Below are 14,232 nucleotides of genomic sequence, written 5' to 3' on the forward strand. Positions count from 1 at the left end.
ATGTAAAAGTGATTATTATTTACTACTCAATTTTTATGGATCTTGGGATTCATTTTAGGAGTGCTTCAGCACATCCGCAACAACAACCTTGAAACACCTATGCATGGTTGTCTAAGCAGTTCACTGTATATTGTTGGATGGCTCGGCAGTGCTACGGTTGCGACAGATTTAGAGAATAGAGCTCTGCATTTTATTTCATTATTGGGTAAGTGTCCTGAAAATTTTAAGAGAAACACTGTTTTATAAGACTTCATTCCAGGCCTACTATATTCAGAAATATGTATGAAATATTAAAATTCCCTATTTGTGGGTTCACTATGTTCGAATATTTTTTACTGGAACAAATAGCTATAAATAATGTCAGGTTTTGCTCCAGGCAATCTTTATTTTATTTTAGAACTAGAACACATCTTACTTAATGTGCTTAAATTGCACCATCGCGCTGTACTGCAGTAACATTTAAAACAATCATGACTTTCTTGCAATCATTTATGAGAACAGATATTTATACGGTGTATGATAGTAGCCTTTTATTAAGATAGAAGTCTTTCGTGTGTGTAAGCATCGAAACGTATTGAGCTACAATGTTGGAATATAAATCTTTTAATGCAAATTGCAAATACTGTGGCAGTGATCTATCAATCTTTTACATCAACAATCCTCCTAACAACCAACGCACGGTACTGTAAATGTGGGAAATCATGCAATTTCAAATAATTTGTTCATTTATCAATGCCTGCGACAGGCAGAAAAATAAAATTTTCTTTGATTATATGTCAGAAGGCACAATAAACCTGTGTATCCACCTGTTGCCTTTCACAAACCAAAATAAATCATGGTTTCCTGAGAGTATAACAGCTTTTTATTCAATTAAGCAGGCCCGGATATCAGTTTGTTGTTATTGGGGTCCACACAATACCTCACATTTCCTAACCTGAATGGCATTTCCAAAAATGCTATTTTAAATATGGACAAAATATGTGCACGCATGCAAAAAAAAAAAGTACTTTTCTTATATTTCATTTTTGATCATACATTTTCAATGCAAAACATTTTTTTAAATCCTCGTCTCACCCCTCAGGTGGTGCCCGTCCCCCATTCAGCTCGGGTCCTCTACCAGAGGCCAGGAAGCTTGAGGGTTCTGCGCAGTATCCTTGCTGTTCCCAGCACTACACATTTCTGGACTGAGATATCCGATCTGTTGCAACCACTCATCTAGTTTGGGGGTCACTGCCCCGAGTGCTCCGACCACCGCAGGCACGACTGTCACCTTTACCTTCCAGGCTCTCTCCAGCACCTCTCTGAGTCCTTGGTGTTTCTCGAGTTTCTCGTGTTCCTTCTTTCTGATGTTTCCATCACTTGAGACCGCTACATCCACTACAACGGCTTTCCTCTGCCCTTTATCTATGAATGCATATATATATATATGTGTATATATATATATATATATATAAACAAATTGTAACGTTTTTTTCATCTCTACTGTACAATTGTGTATCTACCCCACGAGATGAAGCGTGTTTCTTGTGACGCTGTTCTTGTAATATTGTACCACATTTTGGCCACTGGGTTACGCTATTTCCTCTTCTGACCATCTTGCAGGGTCTCGTCGTACCGTCTGGAAAAGCCCCCTCAGCCCCCCAGCACCCCCAGTTTACTCAACGATCAATCGACATCCAGTCGCAAAAATGGCGGCGTGGCGGTAACTCCTTGGCAACAACAACACGCTACAAAGCCAGCTCGCGTCTCCAAACAAGACTTGACAGCTGCGTCTTCTATCAGGACACGGCGTCGTCGCGGAGCCTGCAAAAGCAAACGCGACCGCCTCAGAAAGTGTGCCTGGTACACTTCTTGTCGTACGCATTGCCATCATGTATATAGATTTTTTTTTAATAAGGTCAACAACGAGCTAGCGCTTAGCATGCTAAGCTAGTTAGCTTCCGAGCCTCGATTGCCTGCATTGGCACGTATGTGTTTGTCATAACAAGTCAAGTACTGTCATGTTACACGTACTGGCTTTTTTGTGGGACTTACACCGTAGTGGTAGCGTTGGTTAGCCGAGCTCCTGACTAGCAACGCCGCCTGTCAAGCCGAGCTGGCAGGACTCCTCGGCTTGTGTGTCGAGGGGGAAGCTAGGAGGAGGGAGGAGGAGGCTTTTGTACTTTGAATGAGGCGCCGCGCGTCTGCCGTCTGCGTGTCACTAACGTGGGCGAGCCAAGCTAACCGAACAGTGTGCTTTATTTTTCTGGCAGATTCGAGACTTCAGGGAGCCGAGGAGGCTTTAGTTGAAAGTGAAGTTGAAGACCCCGTTAATGTTGTTGTTTTGTCATTCGTCGTCTTGGAAGGTGGCGGCTCGCTTGGACTTGATCGCCGAAAGAAAAAGGCGCACTTGTGTGGAAAACAAGCCGGTCTGGTGGGAAGAGAACATCGCTTAGCGGTCATGAACTTCTAAGGTAAGTCGGTGCCGTATTATCGGGGGGGGGGGGGGGGGGTGATACGCGTCGAATTCATTGTTGGCGCTATTCTTCACTCATCCATCAAACACTGCGTACACTCATCGGACGCTACGTAAGGTACACCTTCATGCACTGTCATGAGTTTGAGATGCATTTCTCAGGCTGTTTCAGGTTTCACGACACATCAACTACGGGTTATTACTACTACGGTTGCAAAAAAAGATGATTTGCGTCATCGATTAAAAGATGATCTCTCCGCTTTCGTAGAGGACTCCAGAAATCGGAATATTTACTGTCGAGAAGCAGAGAGTCCAAAGATTTGGACAATTGTTAATTAAACTATTCATGGATTATGTAATTACAACAAATTTGACCATCACTTACTGTAGTTGTCACGTTATTGATTAATTGTTGCACCTCATTCTATAGGAGATGAATGATGAGAAACACCTCCATGAATACAGCAGTACAACCCCAATTATAAACATGTTTTGAAATGAATTCCTGAATCTTGTGGTTGGCCTGTTTACTTGAGTTGAGTTTTTTTTTGTTTGTTTTAAATCTCTTAGGGTGGTCAGCTACTTTCATATCCTGAGATTGTTCCGTAGCAGTGGAGCATGAGGAAGCCTGTGCCGCAGAAAGGTAACATGTTATTATTGTGTCATTCAAAAGATTTATTGAATAGCTCGTCGCTGTTGCATTTGCAATCAGTTATGGCATTTTCAGTGGCGTCTCTTTTTTTTTTCCAAAGTGCAATGCTCACATCAAATATTGACTGAGAGGAATTTCTCCGGTAGATGGATTTATTTTACTGTCAAAACCTTTTTAGCTATAGAGTGGAAAGATGCAAGAAAGATCAAGCACGCTCGGAGTGGACGGCCCTCCCGGTTGCCTTCCCTGTTCCAAGGTAATTCTTATTAAGTTGCCAAAGATCATTATGGGTCTCCATAAAAGTCACTGTCATAATGTGGGCGCAGAGTTGACCTTTGGAGTTATTTGCTTTCTGAAGTATGATCGGCTATAACAGAGATGGGGTCCACAATGCCGGCAACAGGGTGCAAATTGAATACCCGACGATCATTTATCCTGCCCTGTTGCTTTGCAAGCAACGTCACTGGACAAGTCCACATGATGTCCCCTCTCCTTATACACCACCGTTGAGGCCGCTCTTTGGGAAAGGTGTCACCAAATCACGCGACTTCAGAGCATTTAACTTCAGAGGCCCCATTCTCAAAGCAAGTCCTGCACAAATGTATGAATCGTATTTCTTTCCACACAGGCCATTTCAGTTGGGAGAAGTACCTCAAAGAGACAGGCGCCAGTGCAGCACCTGTGTCATGCTTCCGTCAGGTAAACGATAACCTTGTCGGCGTAGAGAACGGCAATCTGCCACTCACGTCTCAATCAACGACCCCTCTAGAGCCTTACGCCGCCCGTGAATGAGTTCAAAGCCGGCATGAAACTGGAGGCTCAGGACCCGCGCAACACCACGTCCACCTGCATCGCCACGGTGGTGGGCCTGACGGGGTCGCGGCTCCGCCTGCGCCTCGACGGCTCCGACAACAAGAACGACTTCTGGCGCCTGGTGGACTCGTCCGAGATCCAGCCCATTGGCAACTGCGAGAAGAGCGGCGGGATGTTGCAGCCCCCGCTTGGTAAAAGACACCGCGCACTGACATTGGCCATGATTGATTGTGGTTTGGCCTTAGACGGAATAGCTCAAATTCTGAAAATTCACGGGTCAGGTTTCCGTCTAAACGCATCCTCCTGGCCCTTGTTTCTTCTGAAGACACTAAATGGTGCTGAGATGGCGCCTCCGCGCATCTTTCACAAGGTAACTCTACATCACTCGCACGCAGGTCCTCAAATAGTCGTCTCCATTCGAGTAGACAGCGTCTCAGTTCATCATGCAATTTGGTTTGGCACGCTGCATCTGTATTTAATATAATTGCATGAGCCCCATGAAAGGCGTGACAATTCAACAAAGATATGTTGGGGGGGTTCCCCTGACTTACTTTACTTTTGAAGTGGGGCTTCATTCCGCATTCTCCCAATTTGGAGCTGATATTTACTTTCACTAGAAGGGAACTTATTGCCATCAAAATGTTAAAAAAATAAAATAAAATAAAAACAAATACAAACTCCAACACTTTTTTTTGGACAGTAAACATCGTTTTTAAATTCTAACAAGTTCAGGGAGCTCCCGTGGTCATCAGCATGTCTTAAAAAGTTCAATGAAAACTTAAAACAATACCTCCATATTATTCTCCACCGTAAATAACATTTGCAAAATTTCAAAATACATGTCATGTTAAATTTTCACTGATCTTGTTTTAATTCCAAAGGGTGGAGACAGTTCCCAAGGTCAGCAGCATCTCTGATAAAGTTAACAGAAACTATAAATAAATAGTTCCCTGACCTTAACACAGTTTTAAATTCATCCGTCATCGGCCGTAAGGTTTCTGGGATTCAAGGCCCGCGCGATATATTACGCCGTGTCACGTACCGTGACCTTTTTCCTGCGCATCATCCACAGCAGGAGCCCCCCGCGCCAGAGCAGAACTCCTTCCAAGTGGGCATGAAACTGGAGGCGGTAGACCGCAAAAACCCTCACTTCATCTGCCCGGCCACTGTGGGCGCTCTGCGCGGAGTGGAGCTGCAGGTTACTTTTGACGGCTGGCGGGGGGCCTTCGACTACTACTGCCGCTACGACTCGCGCGACATCTTCCCGGTTGGCTGGTGCGCACGCACCGGGGACAACCTGCAGCCGCCCGGAACAAAAGGTGCGCATCGCACATTTTGGCCTTGATGGGTTGGGCGGGCACTCCTGAGAAACTTCTATTTGAATGTATGCCAATAAACTGTAGACTGGTGAGCAGATAGCGGGAGGAGAGAAGAGCAGGGAGGAGCGACACAGGACGAGTGTCACTGAGGGCGCGAGACAAAAATTAATCTGCAGGGAAGGAAGCACGCGAGATGACACGTGCGACTTTTAATTTGAGCCAGGGTAGCGAAGGTAAGAAGAGTGGAATAGCCGAAATGCACTTCAAGTGAGAGAATGAAAGTTTCCCCCAGGAGGTTGCCGCTCGCGTGTGTGACTGTGTGAAAACAAGAATTTGCTTGCTCAACACTTCGGTGTGGGCAACGGCTGCCACTGCTCAATGAACGCGGCACCGCAAGGTCCTAAAACGTGTTAGCAAAGAATTAAACCCATCTGTAAGGATTTTTTTTTTTTTTCCACCGAATGACAACTTGTTGCAACTTGCAACGCTGCATTGATCGGAGTATATTTCATCTGAGATCCCCGCAGGGTGTATATTGTACACAAGTTTCCTTTCCCTCCTGCGCTTCTTAGAAGTAATTTTCCCGTGGCACCTGTCTGCCGAAGGTGTTTGATTGACTGTCAGTGTGACCTCCGATCTATCAGCAGCTGCCTTCCTCACACTGAGTGGCGCCTCAAAGGCTTAAATTCACACCGCCGGTTGCTACGTCGCAGCATTTGAAAGGCAGGCTGGGTTCAAATCTTGCCTAGATTTGCCGCCTTGTTCCATTCGATTTAGACAATGCTCATGATGCGCTTTTCGGCGCTATTTAGGCAACAAGAAAATTCTGTGGAAGAAATCCCGAAATGAAACAATGGAAATTGAAGTCATCATTTCCTGGGTCAAACTGTCACCATCATAAGTCCCTTTTCAACTCCTTCACGACAGCGGATGTTTTTATCTGTGAACTAGAATCGGACTGTTTTGAACAGCTAGGCCTTGGAAGACGCTCTCGTCGAGCTTGTCTGCGGTAGTCAGGTTTGTAAACCACTCATGGCCAACATATCGTTCTTGATGGCGCTGTTGCGTCCTTTTGGCTTTGAGATCAGCACAGCTTTTGAGTGGAAGAAAAAGATTCATCGGGGTCGTTCGACTTGTGTCTATTATGAGGGAGAGGACACGTTTAGGTACCTTGCACTTGAGCCGGCTACACGTACGTTTGGTATAAGCAGAGCATGTGTCGCGAGTTGGTAGCAAAAAAACGGTGTTTCACAGTCAAGAGAAAAGACGTTGCCTGTATTTTGACAGAACACGATATTCTGTGGGTCTTAAAAATTATCCAAATTCTACCGAGCAGCCTGGACAGAGCGTACCGTTTTCTGAGGAGCAATTTTTTTTTTTCCCCCTCTTTGCCATCACTGGTGCCTTTATTTTATTTTATTTTTTTAAATTGCCCAAAAAGGGAAACAAAGAGATATATTGCTTGGCATTGGGATAGTTGGATTGAATGAATGAGCTGCCTTTAATGCAAATAATGCGACAGTGTTGCCAGTATCATGAAGTGTTTGTAGGTCAGCGTTTCTCAGTGAACAGCCTCATGTAACCTCGAGCTCTTTCCCTCCCTCGTGATCATATGACTCGGTATTCATTTTACTATGTTGTGTTTCCCGAAACATTCCTGGTAACCCACGCCCTGTTTTTTGTTTTTTTTCCGGCCCCTGTCTACTATTGCAGCTGTGATGCCAAAGACCAGCGGACCGTTAACGGACGGGGCCGTCGAGACCTCGGCCGTGCACACGACCCCCGCGGTAAGCAAAGCCGGCGGCCAGAGGGGCCGCAAACCCGGACGGCGAAAAGTCAAGGGCTCTTGGAGTCAAAAGGCCTCAGCCTTGGGACCGCCAAGCATCCAGACGGAGAAAAGCCTGGAGCCCGTTAAGATCCCCAAGAAACGAGGACCCAAACCGGGACGTAAGGTAGGTTGCAGACGCTCTAACTTTTCTCATTTCAAATTCATCCTCGGCGGCCCGGTAGTCCAGTGGTTAGCACGTCGGCTTCACAGTGCAGAGGTACCAGGTTCAATTCCAGCTCCGGCCTCCCTGTGTGGAGTTTGCATGTTCTCCCCGGGCCTGCGTGGGTTTTCTCCGGGTGCTCCGGTTTCCTCCCACATTCCAAAATACATGCATGGCAGGCTGATTGGACGCTCTAAATTGTCCCTAGGTGTGAGTGTGGGCGTGAATGGTTGTTCGTCTCTGTGTGCCCTGCGATTGGCTGGCAACTGATCCAGGGTGTCCCCGCCTACTGCCCGAAGACGGCTGGGATAGGCTCCAGCACCCCCCGCGACCCTAGTGAGGATCAAGCGGTTCGGAAAATGGATGGATGGAAAGTCATCCTCACGGGCCACAGCGCTGGCCCTTGATGATGTTGGTCGAAGCAAAACTTCTTGTAGCTAACTTCCGCTAGCAAAATAGCTCTCTAGCAATCTCAACCCATGCATTCATACATTCGATAATCAGCATCTTGGGTGAGTGTCATGTGTTTTTTTTTGTCATATTTTTAGATAGATAATAACATACATTGTATTGTTGTGTGCTATCATATTGCATGAGTCCCCACCAAGTCTACCGAGTTTTTGGCAGTGCGGTACCGCCCCCATTAGTTCTATCATCAAGTTGCTTTGCCTCATTGCAGTTGGGCTGGGTAAAGAGAGCCAGCTTCTTGCCAGACGCCACGGCCGGGCCCGGGCGGCCTACGACGGCTCCGGGACGACCCCGCGGCAGAGTCCCGGTCAACTGGGCGCAGAGGTTAGCCCTGCCACAGATGCAGGACGCACCCGTCAAGATTCCAAAGAAAAGAGGGCCAAAGCCTGGCAGCAAGGTAGCGGTTGCACACCTAATGGCTTTTGACAAGTACAGCAGATTGTTTTCTGTGTGACGCTTCCACTTAGCAAGCTGGCAAACAAATCATAAAAGTGGCCAACACGAATCATAATGGAGCCACCGGAGAGCAGTCGTTGAAGCTGTTAACCGGCCAGCATTGCCAGTGCTGTATTTGATTGATTTCTTGGCCTGTAGCTTTACTTTGTAGCTGCTGTTTCTCATGCGACGCCGAAACAACTGCCAACCATATTTACTTTACAGTTATCTCGCAAAACTATGCAAAAAAAAAAAAAAAAGCTTAAGAGATCAGCCCCCCCCCCAAAAAAATAATAAATTTTAGCGTTAGGGCTACCACTCTGGATTATTTTTAGAATTGATTATTCCTTCCATCAATCAGATCCAATTTTATTTTCGCGTTTAAAGTGTAATACAAAATATATTTTCCCCTATTTCTGTTTACGCTCCAATTATTTATGCGGAATTGTTTAGTGGTAAACAAAACAACAACTAAACGCCAGTGAAGCAATATCACATGCGAGGGATTGATTTAGTTACTTGGATGGCTTATTGTTTGCCAAGGTAAAAGCAGATGTTTGCAAATTATTATTATTATTATTATTATTTTTAAATACAACCCAAAAGATAATCAGTTTGCTTTTACAAAGGACTGCGGTAATCAGATAAATACAGTTGAAAAAGCTGAAATCAGGAGATTTAGACCATTTTAAGCGAAACAATGACAGCTGACTGCCCAAATTTCCTGATGCCGTGACGCTTCTGTGTCCAGAGAAAACCTCGCCTGGTGCCTCACCCGGTCCCCACGTCTCCCACCAGCAGCACCCCAGAGCCCGACACCAGCACTGTGCCGCTCGACAATGCCACCATCCCCAAATTTGCACTACAGGCACCTACAGGTACCAAAAATAGTTTTCACCCGCCGCTATATTGCGTTTTTATGGGCTTTTACAGTACCCGCAAATGGGACAAAGACCGGTCAGTAAAAGCGAAAATCGGCAAGTAAATGACACTCCGGTGAAAAAAATGAATGAATAAATCTTACAACAAACTACATGACGCTCCCAAACTCACTTCAACATAGTGCCTTAGCTCCAAGACGGCACCAAAGCAACAAGTCATTTTAATGCAGACAAGGTTTTGGTCTGAGCACAAAAACAGCAAATATTACTTTTCAACGAAGAACCGAAACAAATCCGCGACGAGGTGAAGATGCAAGTAGCGAATCGCAAATATGTGGGCTTACACTCGACATACATTTACTTGGATGCCCCCCGCATGCGAGAAAGGCGAGCCACAATCGCCAACACCATTTATTGATTTCCTGGAGAACAGTCAAACGCATAACCACAATGAAGGACACTCGCGCAGGAGCTGCTGTCGGCCACAACTCACATCCGGCTCAACTCACAGGGCTCATGCACATCGCAATCCACCCCACCAGGCCCCGCCTCTTAAAGGCACATGCACATATCCACACGCTACATTACACAGTGTATTCTCAACACATTGGCATCCCAGAGTTTCACCCTACTGCGGGTGGATCTGGAACGTATCCACGCCGACGATAAACGGGGGGTTCATTGTCTTTTTGTCCCCCTAGTATGTGTCTACCTAAACAAGTATGGCAAGGTCGGTCCCCATCTGAACCAGCAGCGCATCCAGCAGCTGCCGGACCACTTTGGGCCCGCCCAGGCGTCGTCGGTGCTTCAGCAGTGCGTCCAAGCCTGCGTCGACTCCGCCCACAACCAGGCCAGCGTCTTCTCCTGCCTTAAACCCGGCCAGGGCGGTGAAGTCATTTCAGGTGAGGTTATTTTGCCCATCAAATGACCCGCAATGGAAATACAATTTGCGGGTGGATTTGTGCTCGCAGCCTTCTTCGAGAAGCAGCAGCACACGTTGACGCTGCCCACCGCCAGCAGCGTCACCTATGTCCTCCGCTTCCTGGAGAAGCTCTGCCACAATCTACACTGCGACCCGCTTTTTGGCAGTCAGCCTGTGGCCAGAGAAAGCCTGCATTACGACAGACGCACCTTCATTACAGGTACGCGTCAATTCGGCCGTGGGGTTGGGGTCTTCACACTTCAGATGACAGTTAAATGACAGCTGTCGTCAGCCCCCCATTTATCGCGGGTGGTGTGCGGGCCCACTTGCAAAGATCCGCAATATACTCTCTACAGCGGTGCCTTCAGTGACCCAACTTTCGAGCCATCATTGGGCGATTTTTTTTTTTTCTCCTTGCAAGCACAAACCCGAGATACAAGCATGGTCTGGTGGAACTGAGCTCCGAGTTATTTACCTCAAGCAGCAGGTCTCTTCACGTGTTCACATCCGCATGTTGCTGACTTGAAACTCCTCCCTCTCCGCTTTGTAGTAAATCCATTCAACTCTTTTCTTTTCAAGAGACCCCAAACCTTGGGCATCTTTTCAACTATTCAGTGTGGCTCAGTAGGAAGGAAGGAAGGAAGTTGGACATTTGTTGCCGAGTGGCTGTGTCCGTCAGCAATAAATGTCCCTATGGAAACATGAAAGGGGCCAAACATGGTCCTAATGCCACAAACATGATATGAAAATCATTAATTATAGTTTTGAGGCAGAGATTTTTGGAGCAACCAATTTTTGTGATCGACTTCACCAAGTTAGGCAAGTCCCCCCCATGCCGGACATTTATGGTCGAATTTAAAGAGAAACCGCTTTAAGTCGGGATCTGTTCAACTGAATTACACAGTGGCGTTCAATGGCCAAGTGTGCGGCGTGGGATTGGCAAAGCTTAGTTTTTAGTGGCGTTAAAGGAAAATTGTCTTCATGTATTCGGAAAGATGAAATTTAAAGCGGGGTTTAAAGAAAGTGGTCAAGGTGTCAACTGTGAATGAATGATTGTGAGACAATCCTGATGTCAACCTTTTTATGCAACCTGATGACATGGTAAGCTGTCCACTGCAGTAACCGCTGTCCCTGAAAGGGTTAAAACAAAAATCCTCCCAAGTGGCATCTGTCAAGTTCAATTCTTCAGTCAAGTCTGAACGCATTCTTAATCAGCAAAAGTGACTATACGGCAGCGTTTGAAGAGAAGGTTCGTGGCATGTGGCATCTATAAAGATGACATTTAGTTGAACTATTTGCGCATTTCATCACTGCGTTGGTCAGGGGAGCCCGCTGTCGCGGCGACGTTGGAACATTTAAAGACGAGCCCCCTCTCCCCGAGCTCGTTAACGCCAACGTCGGGGATCCGTGTGCATCGTGCCAGCTCGTCGGGTAAATACACACGACACGCACTCGCAAGCACGCTCCCCCGGCCGTCCCTGCAATGAGTCTGCGCTGGTGCTGCTTTAAGGATCAAGTTGTTTTGGGGAGGGCACCAAATCTGGCGGTCAGGATCCCAACCTGTGGAGCGTCGACGACGTCATGCGCTACATTAAAGACATCGACCCCGTGCTGGCACCGCACGCAGACCTGTTCAGGAAACACGTAAGACAAAGCTGCGATATATTTCAGCATGCGAAGTAGGAAGGAATACAATCATTTGTAAGGTGCAACTGTGCAATGAACGCGCAATGTCCTCTGCGGCAGGAAATCGACGGCAAGGCACTGTTGCTGTTGCGCAGCGACACCATGATGAAGTATATGGGATTGAAGCTGGGCCCCGCCCTCAAACTCACCTTTCACATCGACAGGCTCAAACGAGCCTGAGCACAGGAGGAGCCCGATGTTCCGCAGATTTGCCTTCCAAAGGTCTTCGCTCACTTCCAGGAGCACGATTTGACTCGTTGCGTATATCGGCCGCCATCTTCGGAACCACGTCCACCTCATCCAATGAGGACATTGATTTCATGTAGCACAATCCAGCCCCAAGGCAGCATGGGATATGTCTGTAGTCTTTTTTTTTTTGTTGTTGTTGTTTGTTTTTATGACAATTACACATCAAAATGGGCTTTTTTTTTTTCAATAGCCTGATTGTACATTTTCACTTTTTATACTTTTAATATAATGTGTTTTGCCTTTTTGTTTGAGAACGTTTACTGATATAATCACTACGTTCGGTGCAAAGAGCTGGCAGTGCTTGTAACAAACGTCTCTTTAGAGGCGCACGCAACATTAACTATGGCCAGAGGAATTTGCTTTTTATCGCTAAATGATAAAGTATAATCATTTTGCCGTGACAACATCTGTCGTTTCTTGTTATCTGTGTCATTTACATTGGTCATTTTTACTTGTTAAAAAAAAAAAAAAAGTTTTGATACTATAATATTAGAGTTCCTACTTGAAGACTATCACCTGTTAACACTGTTAAATAAATATATAATGTAACTTTTAATTGCTCATATTGTGTTTTGAGTGTGTTGGACACATACTACATACAGTACAATAGATGACATCTTTCACAACAGCTGCAGCCGCAACGAAGCACTTTCTAGAACATTTGACATAAAGTAACAATAACACAACAGCACACGTAACATTAAAAACATTGACAATAAAACAATCAAATAATCGAATACAGAGATTGGTTCCGTTCTCCTCTTCCACAGAGAGCCGCTTCACTTCCATACACGAATCCTATTTCAAAAAATATATTAAAAGTCAGAGGACAATACAGTATGTAAATTGCTGAACCGTCAATAACTTACATCGACACATTTTAGCCAGCAGGGGGTAGCAGAGTCGCACTATGGCTCCTTCCTTCCTCCCACCCTCCCTTCCTTTGTCTCCTTGGTGTTTCTCCTTGGGACTGTGACATGTTGTGCCATGGGTGGGCCACATCTCCATCTGTTCCCCTCAGCGCCATCATCACTATGTTTTTTTTTCTTTCCTACTCGGACTCTTCATAAGCAGCCATTTTTGCATCCGCCACACCATTTTGTGTGTGCTCGGTGATGACAACAACGGCCTTCACTGTCATTGGATGTCACCACACCACTGGGCTTCTCTTAGCATGTGCGATGCGTGACGTCGGCAAAACCGTTCAACCGCATCCTTTGAGTGCAAACAGGAAAAGAGTGACCCAGCCCACTGATTGTAACTGACGTGCATGTGTGAGAGAACACTACACACAATGTCACAAGCCAGGGCCCTGATGCCTGGGCTTATTGTGCATGCTAGCCAGTGTGTGTGTGTGTGTGTGTGGCGGGGGGGCGTAAGTGGCGCTATTTATAGCCAGAAATAACAGCTCTTTGTGCTGAATATTGCACATTTGTGAAAGTGCTGCCTGGCCCACGGTCACCTCTCAAAGCGCGTTCGAGATGTATTGTAATGAGTGACACGTAATGGCGTATAGATAGCAGTGCTTCGACCTGGATGTGTATGTGCAAGATTTACGTAGTCATACATCACATGACGTAGGAAGGTGTTGTCGATGTGCGTAGAAGCACGAACAGGTTGGCTTGTTCGACTATATTCAAAACGTTTGTTCCATGGGAAGTCGCGTAAAACCTTGTTCAGCCCAAGTGCAAAAATATGTTCACCAGTGTACGATGAAGGCGGTGGTGGGAGGTCAGCAAGGCTAAACACTATCAGAAACACCAAAGAACATTTACAGCTTCAAAAGTAAAACAGGGGTAGCCTTGAGAGCGCTGTATTACGCCAGGCGACTCATGTCAAAACAAGCAGCAATTGCACACAGTGAACAATTCATCAAGAAAGGAGGCTTCAAGCCGTTTTTGACACTCTCAGCTGACGTTTATGCTCAAACTAAGCAAAACAATTTTTTTAAACTACACAAAGTATTGCACGTCGCTTATTTAAATGAACTGCCTCTACTCGCTTAATGCTTACGTACTATGGGATACTGCATAGGCACATGGGCTAAGAGTTAGCATGTGATGGTTTTGTTCAAGCAATCTAAACACAAACCTATTTTCTTTATCCACTGTGAAGAACAACCAACATGATAGCCCTACAAAGAAGCAAAAATGTTTGAATTTTCTTTCAAGGTGGCTGGACCAGACATTTTCTCTTAGGAGACAATTCTTTGACAGAGTACTTGAATTATGAACATAGGTCACAGATTGAATTAAACTCGTATCTCAAGGCACCATTGAGAATTTATTCCCAACAGTCTATTCCCTTCTTTTGCCGCATTTATCTAGGCTGCATTGCCTCCAGGTCTTTTTTTTTTTTTGGCCC

The 14,232-nt window shown here is 45.9% G+C and overlaps 1 protein-coding gene and 1 long non-coding RNA gene across 4 annotated transcripts in view; one reads left to right on the forward strand and one right to left on the reverse strand.

Annotated features, from left to right (window-relative positions):
• Positions 1–14,232, reverse strand: part of LOC147204171 (uncharacterized) — a 129,232-nt gene that overhangs the window by 52,942 nt on the left and 62,058 nt on the right. The window contains exon 3 of the long non-coding RNA XR_015101290.1: positions 10,409–14,002. This is a non-coding gene — a long non-coding RNA (uncharacterized LOC147204171). The remainder of the gene's footprint in view (positions 1–10,408; positions 14,003–14,232) is intronic.
• Positions 1,692–12,424, forward strand: LOC147204172 (polycomb protein SCMH1-like). Of its 3 annotated transcripts, none has more exons than XM_086114644.1 (16): positions 1,692–1,833; positions 2,346–2,453; positions 3,026–3,098; positions 3,286–3,363; positions 3,736–3,806; positions 3,877–4,111; positions 4,202–4,290; positions 4,993–5,239; positions 6,953–7,191; positions 7,907–8,092; positions 8,882–9,008; positions 9,713–9,913; positions 9,983–10,153; positions 11,257–11,364; positions 11,444–11,577; positions 11,680–12,424. In XM_086114644.1, the coding sequence occupies exons 3-16, from the start codon at positions 3,074–3,076 to the stop codon at positions 11,797–11,799; spliced, it is 2,031 nt and encodes a 676-aa protein (XP_085970770.1). In that variant the 5' UTR covers positions 1,692–1,833; positions 2,346–2,453; positions 3,026–3,073; the 3' UTR covers positions 11,800–12,424. The 3 variants fall into 3 exon arrangements, with proteins under 3 accessions (XP_085970770.1, XP_085970768.1, XP_085970769.1); XM_086114642.1 differs by having other exon boundaries at positions 1,695–1,842; XM_086114643.1 differs by having other exon boundaries at positions 1,779–1,873.

This window comes from Hippocampus guttulatus, chromosome 6 (assembly GCF_054856545.1).
Source record: "Hippocampus guttulatus isolate MCC_2025c chromosome 6, RoL_Hgut_1.0, whole genome shotgun sequence".
Taxonomy (NCBI): domain Eukaryota; kingdom Metazoa; phylum Chordata; class Actinopteri; order Syngnathiformes; family Syngnathidae; genus Hippocampus; species Hippocampus guttulatus.

Coding starts and splice junctions, on each gene's coding strand:
- LOC147204172 (XM_086114644.1), top strand. CDS start 3,074: ATGAGGAAGCCTGTGCCGCAGAAAG. Junction 5,240..6,952: donor GCAGCCGCCCGGAACAAAAG/GTGCGCATCGCA, acceptor CTACTATTGCAG/CTGTGATGCCAAAGACCAGC. Junction 7,192..7,906: donor GACCCAAACCGGGACGTAAG/GTAGGTTGCAGA, acceptor GCCTCATTGCAG/TTGGGCTGGGTAAAGAGAGC.